This window comes from Carassius auratus, unplaced genomic scaffold, assembly GCF_003368295.1.
Source record: "Carassius auratus strain Wakin unplaced genomic scaffold, ASM336829v1 scaf_tig00035347, whole genome shotgun sequence".
Taxonomy (NCBI): Eukaryota; Metazoa; Chordata; class Actinopteri; order Cypriniformes; family Cyprinidae; genus Carassius; species Carassius auratus.
In genome coordinates, this window is record NW_020526221.1 from 26,182 (window position 1) to 44,730 (window position 18,549).

An 18,549-nucleotide genomic window follows, 5' to 3' on the forward strand; every position below is an offset into this window, starting at 1 on the left:
CATGTGCCTCTTGAAAATTCAGTGCTAGGGCCCTTATTACAGTATTAACTGTATTTTTGATTAAATATATGCAGCATTGGTGGTGAGCAATGAAAAGTGTTGTCCGTGTGTTTGCACATTTTGTTGATATTGCTACAGTTTCTTTAGTGCAATTTCTACACAAGTCACTTCAGAAATATAAAACACGTGTCACCAAACCAACGGTATTTTGCTATAAAAAGGCTTGCTCTCCCCCTCAGTGAGGCCCAGCTGCAGCAAAACATGAGGAACCGCAGGCCGAGCATCAGCCCCATCATCACCTGCAGAAGCAGAAGGAAGAGAAAGCAAAAGCAGCAGGCGCAGCTGGACCCATAAACATTAAAAAACTGATGGCCAGCAACTAGATCCCAAATAGAAAGCTGGAGACAGAAATATACATGCTGCATGATTTACAGATCTACTACAAGGTCTCATATCATAGAGACTCGAAGTTTAATTCTTCCATGAAATTTGCTGAATGCATAATTGCTATCAAATCTATATAAATAACAGTTAAACTATGTACAAATGGCTCCCAAACAGCTAGTTCCTATCATTTGTATTGCCACATAATGATGTATTTTTGTAGTTTGCTAAATACTGTTTTTTCAGATTACACTTGTTCCCATGTGGTGATTCTGTTCATCCAACACAAAAAAACGGAGTTTCTTTCGATCTCGGTTTACCTGTGTAGCAGTTTCCCCATTATAGTGTAAAGATGTTTTGTATGGGTGCTATAGTCATGGTGAATACCTGTATGTCTTCTGTAAAACAGTAAGGACAGCATGTTTATTGGTTCAGTGCTGTGTGTTCATAATATTGCCTGCAGTGTTGAAGAAGCTTCTTGGAAAATCTAGCTAATCTTTTCTTAATTTAAATCAGTTTAAATGACATATCTAAAGTCGAAAAGTCATTGTGTTCAAATTTCTAATCTTTAACTTTAATGATTTCTCAGATACAAAAACATTTAAGGGAATATACACAATCAAACTCCTAATTAGGGTAACAAATGAGGATATCATGATAAAAATATATATTTACGCCAAGATGTAGTTTTCCAAAGAAAAATATAGACCTAAATTGTGTTTGAGATTCACTCAATTATAATTTTAATTAGAATAAAATAATTAAAATGTCACAATATAATAGCTAATGTGCTTGATAAATACAAAGTTGTAATTTCTATTAAATTTTCCCCCTTTATTAATATGCTTTGCATTGCAATTTCTCTTTATATCATGTGATTTTGTGAGAATAGGCAATACAGGACACGGTTTAAACATTTCAAAATGTATTTTAAATATTATTTTACATAGTGTTGTATGCGGTAAAAAAAATACCAACTTTTTCAATAAAAGTTTATTTGGCCATGCCAGAAAGCCAGCCTAATTTAAAGAGAGAAGGGGCTGTGGATTCCTCTTCTTGATTGGCTAACTGCCTGAAGAGATTTCCTGGCCGGAAACTGTCCTGTGGAGCAGAAGCAGAGGAGGGAGCCACCTAAAATAAAATAAAAAACTCATGTAAATTGCCTTAAAAACTGATTTGCATTTCATAATGTTGAGACACAGAACTTTCAAGTGTTTCAAGACAGCAAGAGCCAAAAAGTGTCACCACAAGCAAACGTTTTAGCAGTTTTAAGGTCGAGTGGAGAAATCTGTAGCTACATGATGCTTGTTTGCTTATAATACATAAGTATTAAGCTCAAGATGAACCGTTGTGATTGATGATGCTGAAACTTGCTCAACAGCCTTGACCCTCAAGTTGCTCAATATTCATAATGTATTAGTTGAGTCTGAATGCTGCTATGCCATGTGTTGCATTCACAAAGATGCGACAAAAGTGATTAAAGTGCAAAAAAAAATTAAAATGCACTGCAAGCTCACTGCAAAAACTGAACCAGCACCACACAATATCACATCACCTATCGCCTTGAGATCCAGTAGCTCTTCTGCTTGGGAGCATTGGTAGAAAGTGACTCATTTGCAAACCCATCATTTTTCTTTTTTAAATAAACATAATGGTTTACTATTACAGTGGCTCAATCGTTTACTCTTTTTAAAGCATGCCAGCAGAAGTATCAAGAGTACTGTACACACCAAATGCTTAAGCAACCTACCAGTGGTCTAGTGAGATCTGCTCCATGTGTGGCTGAATTATTCTTCCGAGAGTTCGTCATACTCAGTGGCAGCAAACCAAACCTTGAGGAGGGAATTTTATAAATTAAATTAAACACATAACATAAACATAATAAAATAAAATATAAATGAATGAAATCATTACATTAAGTGAAAATAATGCAGTAATTAATAATGCATTTTTATTTAACAATTTAAAAATACTCATTTTAAAAGATATATTTGTATAATTCTGTTTTGCATTTTAAATTGAACATCAAATTAGTATCAGTAAAATGTGCTATTAAGAGTTCATGATGTCCGACTCCAAATATATTTTCATTGTCTTGTACAACAATGAAACACACAGCATGACAGCAATAAACTAGCTATAAATACATAGCAATGAGTTAAACGGTGTGAAGTGTAAGATAAGAGCTTTATACTGACCGGATCTGGCTGCTTGCCAAAGGAAGGATGTTGTATGGTTCCTGAGAGTTGATATTGTTGGTCCTCGAGGTAAACTGCTTCTCCGTGCCAGTCAACAATCCTAAAAGCACCTAGAAACAACATGAGACAGCTTTAATAGTTCTGTTAAGGAGTGTAAAACACTGTTAAAGGCAGCAATCACCACGCCAACATATATCACATGACAAAATGTAAACTGAATGAGCCAACTAAACAGGGTTAGCAGGAGAAAACCGGTCTGTGCTTACAGAGCTCCTTTGTGAGAGTCGGTTGAGGTTACTGTTCAGATGGGGAGTGAAAACGTCCAGGTCAAACGGATCAATGTGGCTTTCCAGCGAGTCGCAGACCTGCTGGATCCTTTAACAAACAACAAGAATTTAAGGAAAAGTGTAAAGAGGTCTGCTGCTTAGGAAAGAGCTATTCTTGGTGTAATCGCTTGTGCTTTGTTTTGAAGCTGGAAGTTCAAGTCACGCTATGCTTGTGTTTTCATGACCAATCATTGCTGTCACTTCCTACTGAGGTCTTGTGGCCATCCCTTGCCTATGAACGAGTTACCTTGGGTCTTGCTGAGAGCGGGAGCTCCTGCCCTCTTCAAGGCGGGACCCTAGAGTGGCACTGAGATAGCGAAGGTCAAACAGCAACTGCAAAGCTCTGCTCTGGGTCATGGGGAGGCCTGCATCCTAGAGAGGAGAGAGAGAGAGGAAAGAAGGTTTTATAGATTTATTCCATTATTACAGTGGCTAAACAGGAATGGACATGTATAAAAAAAAAAAGTGTTTGATTGTCTCACCTTGCTGTGTGTTTTTTGAGTGAGTTTTTCATACTCACTCACCACCTGATCTAGACAACCCCGCAAAAGGTCCAGGAGAGTGACCTTTGGTAACGCGTGACCTCCGACCCGATTGACCTCAAGGCACAGATGAAAGAGTAACGACTGAACATACCATGATGGCTGTAGGGAGAAAGAAATTAAATGACTTTTATCATTTGAATAGCAACATCCTTTCAGTTTAATAAAACACTTTGCAAAGGTTTTCAAAACAGGTGGCCACACGGGGGTGCTAGGGAGGCCACAAAACATAATTACATTTTGTTCATATTAAAGGGATAGTTCACCCAAAAATACAGAGAAGAATTTGTTGAAATTTTAATTTTTGTTTTCTTTGCACACAAAATGTTTTCAGTTTCGTAACACTACAATTGAACCACTGATGTCACATGGAGCATTTTAATAAAGTCATAACTACCTCTCTGGGTCTTGAATGGGTCAGTAACATCACTGTCTATGGAGGGTCAGAAAACTCTCGGATTTCATCAAAAAAATATCATAATTTGTGTTCTGAAGATGAACAAAGGTCTTACTGGTTTGGAACGACATGAGGGTGAGTTATTAATGACAGTATTTTAATTTTTAGGTGAACTATCCATTTAAAATATAAAACAGCTATTTTAAATTGGAGTCATATTTCACAATATTACAGTTTTATTGTATTTTTGATTAGACAAATACAGCCTTGTTGAGCAGAAGAGAGACCTTCCAACAACATTTAAAAAAATCTTATGGATTCCAAACTTCTGAAAGCTGCTGTAGCATATTAGTTTATCTTCTGTAAACGGATCATTATAGATGAAAATACATAAATCACTTAATTTTTACATTTTTTTTAAGGTGGTCCCTAAAAAAAATGTATAATGATATTTAAAAAATTGTAGAAAGTTTGGAAACACAATATGCAATAAGGTATTAGAAATTAAGAGGCTCACGTTAAGTCTCATTAATGTATTTAATATATAAATAATATTTGATATATATTAACTTTAATAATAATAAAAGGAATAATGTAGCCATTACCTGCACAGGGAGGCGGATTTTGGACATTATATTGTTTCCTGACTCGGTCTCTTCCTGTATTTCAAGCTCTTCCCAATTTGTGGAGGTACTCAGGATGGATCCAGCAGTTCCCGTGTGAAGAGGCGTAGCAAAGCTCCCCACAAGTGCCTGAAATGCATTTCTATTTATTTTATTTTTATACAGGATATAAGCCTTAATAAGCTACCCTAATATATGTTCTCTGCATAAAAACATCCACACTAGTCATTTCCTGTATGGTTTTCCTGTTCTCAGAATGCACTGTTAACACCTGCAGCTCTTCCACAAACAGTGTGCTCTTCATCTTACCCTGGTGAGTGCTGAGCTCCAGATACCGTAGGCCTCCATGCTGCAGGACAGAAGCTCCTCATTCAGACAGCTCCACTTAGCCTGTGCTGGGCTGACATCCGCTGCCTTGGCTGTGTTGCCTTTGCCTAACTTCTTGCCCTGTCGTGGAGTACATCTGCTCACGGGATCCAAGCCCCCCTGTTTCCCCAGAATGCACTGTTTCAGACTAGGACACAATTCCCCCATTGACTGGCATAGCCTGGCCATAAAGAGCACCGAATTTAACTGGTTGGGGTTGTTGGTCTTAGCCTGGGTGTTAGCGAGCTCAGCACGCACGCTGGAAAGGATGTCCCTGACACATGCCAAGCAGTGCTCTCTAAGAGTGTCCTCCACCGCTCCAGCATCCATATAGCGGTTAATAGAGGAGTTAGTGGTGACCGGGACCATCTCTGAAAGCTCCTTGCCATTTTTTTCAGAGGGCAAGTAGTGCTGCAGATCATCTAATTTGGCTTTGAGCTTGGAGTCCAGCGAGGAGCAGAAGGTCTGAACGCAGGGGGTGAGGGCCTGGGTCTTCATGGACAGACCGCTCTTCTGCTGCGGGGTGCGCTGGGCTACACTCACCCAGGCTGTGTCACTGAGCAGGTCACCTTGAGTCTCAGACCACAGGAAAGCTGCAACGTCACTCTCGTAGTGCACCCCACGGCTGAAGCTCCCGGCTGTGGCTTGACCCTGCAGATCCCGCAGAGCTGAAGACAAGAGCTGTCTGGAGCTGCTGGAGATCCCTCCTGTGCCCTCCTGAGTGATCGCCTAGAGGATAAACAAGTATTTCCATCCAATTAGCTAAAAAATGCACAAAATGATCATCTAGAACACATTTATGATCATCAAAACGATGTTCTAATAATCAGAACAACAGTGTTTTTTTTGTACAGTCAGTATATCATGTATATAGTCAGATGCTACACCCTAATTACAGGTGGCCAAAAGAGACGCGTTAAACCACATATTACATCCAGGTGTGAATGGCAATCTGTCTAGCCTGAATACTTCTGATGGGATCACAAGTGTATGTTAATATCAGTCAAGCGCTAACACATTTTATCAGACTAGTTAAACTAGTTAAATTGTTAACGAGTACCTGAAGTCGCTGCAGGAAGAGCTGATGCAAAAGGTCATCCCACAAGGCCAGAGGTCGCTCGAGGAGGGACTGACACACAGTGCTCCAGTGCTGACTGATGGACTCGCTGCCGAGCAGTTCCCACACTGCATCCCGGATCGCAGCCAGACCCTTCAGACTCTTCACAAAGACCAGAAGGCTGCTGACCCCGCTGCGCATATCCTCCTTACAGCTATTGAAAGACAAATGAGCATTAAAAACAACTACTGAGAAATGTTAATTAGGATGTGTAGGATGGACATACGTATCAATCCACTGCTGCAGCGTGTCTCGGAGCTGCTCCCTCTGTATCGGCTGCGCTAGCGTCCGAAGAGCAGGCTGGAAGTTCATCACTGAAGCAGGAAGGTATTTAAACCAGCTTCCTGTGCTCATCTCCTTGTCCAGAACTTTGTTCTCTTTCCCTGGATTTCACAGAAAAATCACTTTTTTTATTTGAACCCTTTCCAACGATGACTGTATGCTTTTGAGATCCATCTTTTCACACTGAGGACAACTGAGGGACTCGTGAACTGCAGTCAGCACAGCTGGTCAGGACAAGCAAGGGACTCATGAACAACTATCACTAAACAAAACAACGCAGCTGGGGATCATTCAGGTAACAACATCGATTAAGAACCAAGTGTATGTAAACCTCTGAGAAGGGCCATTTTTATAAATGCTGAAAAATCACTGAAGCGGTCTACACTGCCAAATGAATGGGTCACATCATGTTTGTATTCAGATGTTTATGATGAGAGAATTTGTGAGCTAATCTAAAGACTTCTGATTGGCCATTGCATTTACTGCACCAGCCAGAAACATGTGTGTATCTTGAATTTGGGGGCAGTTTTGTTCCTTTTGTTGGCATTTTTGCCCCAAGATTTAATTTCAAACTCTGGTGGCCCCTTATGTTTGGGCATCACAACGTGAATGAGAAACTGACAACTCACCAGAAGTGTTGGAGGTCACATTCTCCAAGGTGGTGAAAAGAAGGCCACATCCCAAACCGGTATCGGACACTTGGCCCTCCGGAGGCACATAAAACACAGCGTATGCCTGGTACAGAGTGGTGACCAGCAGCTCCACCAGAGAACAGACCTGTGCTTTCACACCAGCACCTAACAGAGGCACAGCACCACATCCCAATCAAGAACAACCACATGCAATCCTTATAAACTAAGAACTCATAGTGTAAAGCTTCTATAAGCTGAAAGGTTCGAAATATTATTAAGGTTATTCACCATGCTGGGGCTGATTGAGTAGTTGCTGAATGGATGCTTTCCTTGCCAGCAGGAAATCAGCAAGCGCCTGGCGAGGGGAGCTGTCTTCCAGCAGCATGCTGGAGACCAGCGCCTCAGCGATCGCTTGATCAGACACAGCCCTGCCGCGCAGCACAGACTTACTCTCCAGCAAGATGGTAGACCTACAGAACAAAGACAACTAGCTTTGAGTAAGAGAAAAAACTAAACCAAAGCCATTTATGGGATAGTACAGGCGATAATGCCAATACTGTCGTTTACAGTACAGAACTGTAAACGATACTTTACAGTTATCGTTTACTCACCATCATGTCATTCTAAACCTGTAAGAGTGTGATTAATCTTTGAAAAACAAATTAAGATGTTTTTAATGAAACCCGATCTAAAAGGTCCAAAAAGGTTAAAGCACTGTAAAACAACGAATATATTAAACATGTATTAATCTTATTAAAAATATCAATGAATCTTCATGTGTGTTTTGAAGACTAACCGAAGTCTTATGGCTTTGGAACGACATCCGGATGAGTAAATGATGACAGACTTGTCATTTTTGGTTTTCTTTGTTGAGTGTAATTCTATGATGTACCTGAAATGACCGGCAGCTGCTACCTGGCGCATCAGGATGGGGAAGCGAGAGAGGACGGGGCTGTACTGATGCCCTCCTCCCTCCAGGTGAAGCTGGCTGTGAAGGTGACAGCACAGCAGGTAGAGCTGCGTGGCCTGCAGGTACTGGGACGACTCCAGCGCGCTCCACACACGCTCTGGGATTTCCAGGAGGAGCTTTATCTGGGATGCCATCGTGTAGAATCTCTCCTGCGACTGTTTCTGACCCTGCCAGCAACAGAACACATCGATATCAATCTCATGAGTCACTAACAATGTTGGGGTTTAATGGATAATGATTAGGGCTGCAAAAAGTAAATTTCAGAAACTTTCCAGGATTTGTTTTTATTTTTTATATTTGAGTTTCATGAATTTGTCAACAGTGTAAAACATCATTTATGACAGTGGTGGTAATTCAGTATAATGGAGCTGCAGTTTTGTCCAGTAGTCTTGATTCAATCTTTCAATGAAGTGAGTCTTATATTTGCCAATGTTTAAAACATGATTTAATGACATATTTTATTTGTACCATATTGATCGAGGAGAAAATGAAAGAAACACGCTGCACTCATGCAGGCGAGAATCTCTGGCCACACTGGATAAATTAAGTCAGAGTAAAAGCATGTATAAACTTTATTATTCTGATTTGTGCAGGCTGTTGGTGTTGTGTCCCAGCCAGGACTCCAGAGGAGAGCTTTACCTCCGCTCTGCCGCTGGACTGAGGGGCTTGTTTGGCCTGTTTCAGCTGGTGGCAGTAGCGGTACATGTCCTGGATGGACTGAACCACACTCTCCGAGCACTGTCTCATCTCACCGATCGTGTCAGCCGCATCGATCAAATCCCGGTACCGTTCACCGACCATCTGTCGAAGTTCCTCCTTCTTCTGCTCGATCTCTCCGCGCACTTTCCGCTCGATAGCGCGGATCTCCTCCGTACTGTAGCGCTCAAATAAAACCGTGGGGTCTTTAATCTCCGAGACCCGGACAGACTGGGCCGGTACCGTGGCCATCTCTTTAAAACCGAGCAGATAACTGCAGCACTAAAACCCGGAAGCACGAACAGCTCTCCTTCCACGTAAACAACGGGTCAGAGGTCACACATGGAATGAAGCGTGACAGCGACCCCTTTAGTGGATGTTTGGTACTGGACCCTCCATCACAATAATAGCTTTCTTTTTCTTTCTTTCTTTCTTTCTTTCTTTCTTTCTTTCTTTCTTTCTTTCTTTCTTTCTTTATTTCTTGTTTTTGATTGTGATCTTGTAGCACAAAACCAGTCAGGAGTATCAGTATTTTATTTAATGCCAAAAATCACTAGGCTGTTGAGTAAAGATAATATTCCGTGAAGATATTTTGCAAATTTCCTACCATAATTATATCAACGTTTAATTAGTAATATGCATTGCTAAGAACTTCATTTGGGCATCTAATTAAAGGCGATTTTCACAGTAGTAGTTTTTTTTTTTTTGCACCCTCAGATGCACCCCTAACAATCCATACATCAATGGGAAGCTTACTTATTCAGCTTTCAGATTATGCAATATAAATCTCAATTTTAAAGCATTGTCCCTTGTGACTGGTTTTGTTGTCCAGGGTCACATATTTTTAAATTATGTTTGTTTACCATACATTTGTTACCTGAATCTGAATACATAGCAAATCTAAAGAAATTATGTATTGAATGAAATCCAGGCTGCACTTTACACCCTGTCAGCTGTTTTGATATTGAATAGGGTATGGTGTATTCTCCATGGTTAATATTTTGTCAACAGCACATACTTTATGACTAGATTCCTGTAGTTTTTATGCTATCATCGCACTTCCGCAAAACGATCTCAGCGACTGAACAGCCTTCAAGATCTGCGCAGAGCAGCACAGCGACAGGTGTACACACCGGAAACACCACCAAAACAGCAGGTGAGAGATCGAGAAGTCCTCTCAAAGATACATTAGGACAGTTTGGGAAATAGAAAATAAGACATATTATTAAAAAAAAAAAAGTATGTGTTTATAAACGATTAGTCTACATGAGGATGGAGTTCTTCGGCTTTCTTTGAAGCACGCCATTTCTCCCCTGTAATTACTGGTTTGTTTATTCAAAATCTATATACATTTTCTGTAGTTTAGAATATAGTTTATACCTTAGGATTCTCGTGGGGGGTTATTATCACTTGGTTAGCCTACTTTCAGTTCTTTTCGTAGAAAACTAGAAAGAACGACTTCCTGTTTCTTCAGGATGTCGTTTATGGGCATCAGGCTTTTTATTTGTTTTCCAAGCTTCGATTTTAGAATATTCGTGAACAGCGTGTATTCATACAAGGTCCCTCCATTCAGGAATCTTCTTGTGTAAGTCATGGATAAGAACATTCAACAGGATTTTGAGAACCAGTTCAATGATGTGGTCTCAAGACTACAGTCGAAGAACATGTTTCAGTCGGACTGGGACATTGCCTCGTTTGCGGTTTTCTTCATCTTTATAGGTAAGGTAGAATTATGCGAAGACAAAATAAGAAACGAAGAGATGTAATTAAGAATCATTAAGGTGATATAAATTCAATGTCCATAGGCATGGTGCTGTTGCTGGTCATCTTGGTCCTCATCCGCTGCTGTTGTTGCTGCTGCTGTGATGAGAAGGTCAGAATAATGTTACTGGTGTAAACTCACAGATAACTACAGATCCACGAGACCATTAACTTTCATGAGATTTCTGGTGACTGACAGCAAGTGTTTCTATGTTAACAGCCAAGAAGACAGAAGGTGGGCATCGACAATATGGCAATGGAGCCGTGATCTTCCACAATCGACAGGCACCATTACTGTACATCTACTTAGTTCATCAGTTATGCCACCTAATCATTATTTATACGTGAACAAGTAAAATAATGGAGGAAAGAGAAATATATTTTAGGTAGATGCTTCCTTATAGGGATGATAAATGCAAAAACCTTTCCCTATTGTGTAAAAATGCTGTTAATATTTACTCAGGAAATTACATGATTTAAAAGGCATGGTCCATTACCAGATCCACTTAATCAGATATTTTATATAGATGCATGCCCACCAGGTTTTGAAGACATTGGTTACTTAGAAACACTTTATTGAATCAACTTTCCTGGATGGATCTAGTGCAAATGGCCTCTATTGAAATGAACTTGTTTTTAGTCATTCTTTGAACAGTATGTTTAATCTGCTCATCTGGAATTTAGCTGTTAAAACTGGTCTTCCCAGATGCCACTAACCTGCAACCTCTTCCTGTAAGTGTTTTTAGTGGATTTCTTTCAAATGCTTGACTTTTAATTCTGAAATTTATATAATACTGTACCTACACACTATGTAAGATTTAAAACATAGAGAGAAAAAAAGGTTAAAATGGCAAACCATTTTCAAGCAGATAAGCAATGCTTTACTTGTGAAAACTCTTACCTTAGAAAAACGAGTATCAATATTTGTTTAACTTTTTTATAATGTACCACATTGTTTGTATAACTTTTAGACTTTGTAAACCCAAAATAAATAAAATGCATACCTTTAAATGAACAGCATATAGCAAATAAAATGTACCTTTGCATATTTATTTTATGTAGACATAAGCACTGGATAATTTATTCAGTGTAAATGATATGGGAGAAGAGCAAAAGTGAAGTTCATAATGTTGATAGTATGTTTATTGCACAAAATATTCCACATTAAGCATGAAATGTACATGAAAATAGCTTAGGTTTTACTTAAACGTGAATCAATAATCAAATTAACATGCATGAAGTCAATAAGGACACAAATCAAGTGCATTTAACATGAAATAAATAAAAATGTAACCATAGATAAACAAGACTGACAAAGTAAATGAAGCAGAGAAACCTTTCAGTAATGATCACGAACCCTGAACAGCATCTGAACTAATGCTCGGCATGATATTCCTTTTTCCATCATGGAATGCTGAACGCTGCTCCCTAATCAGCCAGTTACAGGAATGTGTGTAAGTTTAATGGAATATGTTCACTGTTAGCCGTCATTTAGTGTTTATATAGTCATACCAGTTGAGTCACAATGGCAAATACACTATTGGTCATTTATGCACATTCGAAAGCTATGCTTGTGCTTTTTCTGCATTGATGATAGTCCCTGGAATCAGATAATGTTCAAGTGTTACAACCCCTGGACTAAAAGGCAAAAACACTGGTCTAATGAGGTTGAAGAGGTCTCTCAACAAATCAACTGGAGCATTGTGTATTATTAGCATTTCCTTGCTAAAGCCTAAACACACAAAGATGAGGTTAACTTCGATATAGGCAAGATTACTGACAAACGGTCAACACTGATGATGACAAATACTGCAGAAACACAAAAACACGTCACTGAATACCTTCATCTGAAGACACTGTCGTTTCAAATGAATGAATTCAGCTTGTATACTACATACACAGCGCACTCTACTTCGACTGAAGAACACAAACTGAACAATAAAGCACACAAAATGAATAAATACATGGTAATATAGTCACAATAGATTATTTCAGGGAGCTTGTTCATGGAATTCCTTGTTCCTAGTGCATAATAATTTAATCAGATTTATTATCATTGGTCAGTTATAGCTTAAAAAGGTCTGTAGTTCCAGAAACTAGAGAAGACAGAAATCTGCAAGTAAAAGGAAAGAAATGAACATATGAATTGATCATCTGTTTAGATCTGCTCCCAGTGTCAAAGTTTTGCTTTGTGTTTTGATATTTTAATTAGTCTACCGGACGATCATTAACAACAATTGGTGAGTTCTCCATGTTATGATCCACATTTTACACTACAGTTCAACCTTTGGGTTAGCATACAAGCATGGTTTTTGAAGAATGGAGTAATAGCTGCTGAAAATTCTGCTCTGCCATCAAATAAATAATTTACACTTATAATAAATATGTAGTACACAATAATATATATTATCGTATTTTTGGTCAAATAGATGCCGCCTTGGTATCAATTATGGTAGAAGTTCAAATTTGAAAAAAATCTTAGCAGCCACAAATATTTAAATAGTTGTGAATGTTTGACTTTAATTTCACATTCACTGTTCTAGGTTGAATAATAATTTAAGAATTTTTTTTTTACTTTTATTATCGGACATACTTTAAAGAAATCTCTGCAAATCATTGTCAGCAATCCTAGTAATTCAATTAATCAAAATCAATTATTTTTTTTAGGTATTATAATGTCAAGGTAATTAATCTTTGGCCACACCCACCTTATCTTTGAGCTGCTGACAGAGCTGCAGGGAAATGGTGAAAAACACCAGCGTGTCATTCAGCCACGGCACCACACACTCCACCTTATGGACGTGGCTTACCTCGAACTTGGTGTTGTTGTATTCGCTTGAGGACAAAAATCAAATGTGCCAAAAACCCATTATAAACTCTAGAAGACTGACTGCTGGTGTTGCAGCATGAAAACAAGGAAACGTGATGAGCACTTACAACATCGCTCCAGGATTATGCAGCACTGAGCTTCCTGCAGATTTGAAGTTCTGACAACAAAACAAATAAAGTGCATTTTAAAACACGCATGCATTCTTGTTAAGAATAAAAGTAAAAAAGGTTGTTTTATTCTTCCAGTGCCGATGGCTTGATACCTTAGTAGTGTTAGGCTGCAGTACATGTAGTTGATACACTGTCAAACACAGTTTACTGAGATTGATATAGAAGTTCACCATCACGTCACCAGGCATTGGAGGCGTGAACATTTTCTAGAAAGAACAGGAGATATATTCACAAGAGCACATGGAGAATCCACATTAAGATGAAGTGATGATCCCAGACTAACCACTAGACCACTGGCTGCGAGCTCAGGAAGCGTCATGCTGGCCGGGGTCGTCAGTCTGTTTCTGGCTCGGCTCAACTGAAGCATTACTGCATCCATCAGCTGAAACACCAGAGGCATGCCACTAAGAGCAATCTCACTTCACATACACTACCAGTGAAAATGTTGCCTGTAAGGAAAGTGTTACTACTGCTGAGTAACCTGTAGCCCAAAACATCTTTAAATATACTCATGGAGAGCTCAATTCTGCACATATATACACGCACACACACACACGAAGAAAACCTGGGGCCAAACATAAGAAGGTTCACAAGTTCACATCTACGTATATGAATTCAGTAAGGTTATGCGTATTTGGCGTGCTGTCCGGGTGGAGGGCTCCGAGCTCGGGATGTGGCCCAAACCCAGAGTGCTCCCCCCGGTTGTGGTAAGAGTAGATGGATCTATAGTGAGGAGAAATGGGGTGGAGGAGGGATGCTGAAAACCGTCAATGAACAGAGATAGGTTCTGCTGTTATTTATGCCTTGTCATGAGTTGATTACTGATTGGTCTCCACTTGTGTTAATCAGCTTAATGAACTGCGACTGCTTCTCCCGAACTTTGTTATAAAACTACATTTTTTGAAAGACTTAAAGCTTGAAGAATTTGGATTACTGAAAATACTCGTAAAAATCATTCCAAGTAACCTTTTATAGTGAAGTTATCTTTTCTGTTGGACTCTACAGTCATATATGGACTTTTTGTTTTTGTTTTTTAAATTTTGTTTTAAAATTACAACAATCTTTGGTAGCATTTAGTACGCTCACACTAGCATCGCACGCGTATGCACACACACACACACACACACACACGAGACAAGATGGAGCACATAAAAAAAAAAAAGACAGCCTCTTTCTTAAAAACAAAAAAACAAAAAAAACTTCTTAAGTAAATATAAGAATTGATTAAGAATAAACTTGTGTACAAAGGAGGAATGTGTTTGTTTTCAGAAGTTTCCTATATTATTTTTTCAGAAGCTTCTTTTTGAATCTGGCCCCTGTACATCAACTTTAAATGTTTGTGAGATACAAACCTTATTGACTTCAGCCCCTGTTTTGAAGGTGTAGCTCTCATCACGGCTGCTCAATAACTGCAGGGCCTGATTCACATGGTTTCGGGCATCCTGAATCTGAGGAGGGGCAAGATGCTTTTAACAGCGCTTTTTATAATAAATCAGACCCCCAAAAAATATTATGTTGAAATGAGGCATTTTTTAATTGGTTTGGTATATTCATTAATTTTTTTGAGAGAGAGAGAAAGAGTGAGTGAGAGAGAAATAAACATTACCTGCTGCAGTTTCCACTGTTTATCATCACGGAACGCAAAATGCATGACTTGACTGCTTTTAGCGACTTTAATATTAATATCCTGAAAAAAAAAAAAAAAAAAAAAAAAAAAAGTACAAATTTATCTTTCCATTTTATATAGAATCTAATAACAGTGAAAGTAAACAATGAGCTCAGATAAACTGCACTGCAAAGAGTCATTGCACTTAGACTGGATGAGATAAAAATGATTTTGTTAAATACAAGCCGCGTCCCAAATGACACACTATGTACTTAATCAGTGTAAGAATTATATATAAGGTTATTTTATCATTCATATCAGAGTCTGTTAGCCCCTCCCCCTTCACTATGTAATTAAAGCTGGGGTCTGTTTCACAAAGGAGGTTAAGTGAAAACTTGGAGTATGTTAACCCTGAAATGAGGCAAACTCTAGGTTTTCTGTTTCAGGATGGGAGGTTTGTCAAACCCGAGAAAGCAGGGTAAGTCAAGCCCATTTCTGAAAAAGAGGTAACTTATACTCATGTCAATTTACCATGGTAAATTACTCTATGAACCTTACCTGGTCAGGAGCAGGTTTTCTTAGATAAACCCAGAGATTCTTTCAGTCTCCTCCCCCTTTTTAACACTTCATTGATGCACGCTGGAAAAATGCTCTTCTTACTAAGTGTTTTTTTTTGTCCCCCCCCCCAAGTACATATACAAATTTTAAAAAAATAAAATAAAGATTGATTTTCTATATAAGAAAATTATATAAGATACTTAGTCTTGTTTCCTGGGGGGGGGGTCTAAATTAAGTGCATTTTACTTAAGTCAAATTATATGCCAGTGTGGTTATAAAAAATATCTTAATGCAAATGGAAAACAAGATTATTCGGAGTGTCCATTACTAAGTGCAAATCTACTGTAGCTCCTCCCTCCATCGACACATAAGGTTAAATACGACACATGTGAATAATGGCTTCAGTGGTGTAGGCAGTAATGTTTTGGGCACAGAAAACTAGCTTGTAACGCGATTGATTGGGTTAGAGTCCAGCTTTTGCCGAACTCGTTCTTCTCACTTTTCCCATCATGTCACATTAGAATTTATTTTCTATAAAAATGAACAAAATGTTCTAAAAGTGGAAGTAAAGTGCCGAACGAGTGTTTAATAATGATGCAACCATTTAGAATTGTAATAAATATAATCATTTACAATCTGTTATTATTGCATCTTGTTAATGTATAACAATACTGAGGTGCAAATGTATCTGCCAGTATAAAGTATAACTAGCATCTAATTATTATTTACACTTAGCCTGTTGCAAAGAACTGCTACTTTAACATGGTAAATAGAATATATCACGATTTTCACTGTACATTTTTTCTGTAAATAGCATCTAGAGCTACTTGCACTAAGCCTACTGTAAATAGGATCTATTGCTGAGAAAGTATGTTAATTCCACTTCGTGTAAATAGCCACTGCCATATATTTCTTTCTCTATTGGCAGATCATTTGTAAAATAAGAAAAAAAAATCACTTAAAATATTATTATTATTTTATATATATATATATATATATATATATATATATATATATATATATATATATATATATATATATATATATATATATATATATATATATATATATATATATATATATATATATATATATATATATATATATGCGCCCATGAAATACCATAAAGTTATTAGCTATTAGTTAATTTTTGGCGGGAGCTGTTGCCATGGTGAATCGTAATATAGGCTCTCCATTGATAATGGCTTTTTAAAGTTGTGGTGCACGCGCTTAACTCAGAGTCAGTCAATTTAGAGTTGATAAAACCAACTCATTTCAGCTGTTCTGTAACCAAAAACTCACTCAGGGTAAGTCAACTCAGAGTTCAAGTTTAAACTCAGAGTTGGTTGAACCTCCTTAGTGAAACGGGCCCCTGGGCTTGTCAAACATTATTATTGTTTTTTTTTTTATCTCTGTTATTTAAGTGCATTATCCAGACATTTAAAGTGCACTTTTTCCTTTTGGGAATTTTCAGTGTGAACCCCGAGCAAAACATCATTAAACACAAGTACGTGATTTGGGATGCACCTATAGTCTTTTATACACTTTTAAAAAGTCCAGTTGAAGTACCAGAAGCAAAGCAGTGCCATTCTCGCTGAAAGCTGACTTTATTTACATGAGGCTGTGAAACATACTCACAGCTTGAGTCAAAGCTTCTCCTTGTAGTGTCAAAACCCCTTTCACCTGGTCCATCCTAAATCAGATGCAAATTAAACAAGATTTTAAAGTATTTCTATACATCTTCAGGTGTACTGTACACGTTCCCATAAAACTATAATAACAAAAACCATACATTACTGTATACTTTAAATCTAAAATGTTCCAAACAGAAGAGTTTGATTTCACGGCTCTTACGTTGAGCTGCCCAGAATGAAGTTCTCTTGTTTCAGTTGTCCTTCACAGAGACCTGGAGATGGCACTGAAAAACGCCTTGATGCCTCCTTCGGTGGAAGCAGACAAATAACATTATAAATGCACTTTTTGTATAATAATGCAGAATGATTGTGTAGTGAGTATCTGAAGATACCTTCAAAATTTCTTGCAGCTGTTTTAGCACGGCATGGACCTCTTCTTTCAGCAGCCAATTAAATTCCTCCTCCTAAAGCACACACAAGTTGTACATATTGCGCTTAAAAAAATACATTTCGTCAAAAATGTGTTGAAACGCATCATGACTTCATCATTCTGCCTAATGTTTTATTTTGACTTCCACAGAAGAAAGGGAAGTCTGAAAGCCGCAGACAGGACAGTCACCCTTCATCACTTTTACTCTCATTTATTTAAATCCAGCCGAAGTCAGTGCCGCCTTTATTTTAAACAAAATAGCAAGCCAACAACATAAAGGTGCGTAAATTCTAACCATTTTTTTTAAATATCCAGTTAAAACTGAATTAAATCGCTCGGTATGGTGCAGAAACAGCAGTCAGTATCAGACCAAAGTAACACATTAACATCGATGGATAAACTGAACAGAGCAATGATGATAAAGACAAATCACAGTCAAGATTGTTTAACCATCTACACTGGGATGCATTTAGACTTTGTCCCACCAGCTGCTCTGCGTGGAAAAGCAATAAACACCTCTGAATCTGCAGCGCACCTGATATCTACCTCAGAATATGTTTTGTTTATAATCAAATCATTCGTCTGTGCAGCAGTGTACTGCAGAGATCAGTCTCTCACCAGCACAGTCCTCTCGGCTTGACTCGCGGCCGTCATCTTCACTAGTTCAGAAAGAGCAGAGCGCTCCGCTCCGAGCATCACAATTCAACAAAACTGTGCTTAATCTGATGAAAATGACCCGAGCAGTCCCCTACTTAGTGACTCGTGAACAGTTAGGTTTGATATACGCCTCCTTATTCTGTACTTCCGGTTTGTGTAACCTTGAAATCTTCCGGCTTCGAAAGGACAAGATTAAATTTTTCGTTTATTTTTATTTTATTAACGTCGCCAAACACTATTTGAAAATGTATTTCTATTAATATATGTAAATTAAAAAATAAGTAAAATACACCACTTTGTGTGTATATATTTATATCGTATATATATTTGGCTTAATGTTATTTTAGAATCATTATATTCTTATAGCTTT

At 38.2% G+C, this 18,549-nt stretch overlaps 3 protein-coding genes across 4 annotated transcripts; 1 reads left to right on the forward strand and 2 right to left on the reverse strand.

Moving 5' to 3' along the window:
• Positions 1-1,362: 1,362 nt before the first annotated feature.
• Positions 1,363-8,891, reverse strand: LOC113081914 (conserved oligomeric Golgi complex subunit 1-like). Of its 2 annotated transcripts, XM_026253816.1 has the most exons (15): positions 8,477-8,891; positions 7,760-8,004; positions 7,156-7,337; positions 6,865-7,032; positions 6,180-6,336; positions 5,897-6,107; positions 4,780-5,565; positions 4,453-4,599; positions 3,391-3,552; positions 3,156-3,280; positions 2,849-2,957; positions 2,583-2,692; positions 2,135-2,216; positions 1,940-1,966; positions 1,380-1,515 (listed from the first exon to the last, which is right to left on the reverse strand). In XM_026253816.1, the coding sequence occupies exons 1-14, from the start codon at positions 8,783-8,785 to the stop codon at positions 1,940-1,942; spliced, it is 2,820 nt and encodes a 939-aa protein (XP_026109601.1). In that variant the 5' UTR covers positions 8,786-8,891; the 3' UTR covers positions 1,380-1,515. The 2 variants fall into 2 exon arrangements, with proteins under 2 accessions (XP_026109600.1, XP_026109601.1); XM_026253815.1 differs by lacking the exon at positions 1,940-1,966 and having other exon boundaries at positions 1,363-1,515.
• A 654-nt stretch (positions 8,892-9,545) lies between these two features.
• On the forward strand, positions 9,546-11,314 carry LOC113081917 (small integral membrane protein 22-like). The gene is made up of 4 exons (XM_026253827.1): positions 9,546-9,689; positions 10,107-10,252; positions 10,339-10,406; positions 10,515-11,314. The coding sequence occupies exons 2-4, from the start codon at positions 10,126-10,128 to the stop codon at positions 10,560-10,562; spliced, it is 243 nt and encodes an 80-aa protein (XP_026109612.1). The 5' UTR covers positions 9,546-9,689; positions 10,107-10,125; the 3' UTR covers positions 10,563-11,314.
• A 96-nt stretch (positions 11,315-11,410) lies between these two features.
• On the reverse strand, positions 11,411-18,356 carry LOC113081916 (protein rogdi homolog). The gene is made up of 11 exons (XM_026253826.1): positions 18,141-18,356; positions 17,485-17,556; positions 17,313-17,398; positions 17,097-17,151; positions 14,901-14,981; positions 14,647-14,742; positions 13,578-13,676; positions 13,387-13,500; positions 13,232-13,281; positions 13,003-13,129; positions 11,411-12,407 (listed from the first exon to the last, which is right to left on the reverse strand). Exons 1-11 carry the CDS (start codon positions 18,216-18,218, stop codon positions 12,366-12,368), a joined length of 900 nt encoding a protein of 299 aa, XP_026109611.1. The 5' UTR covers positions 18,219-18,356; the 3' UTR covers positions 11,411-12,365.
• Between the last annotated feature and the right edge of the window lie 193 nt (positions 18,357-18,549).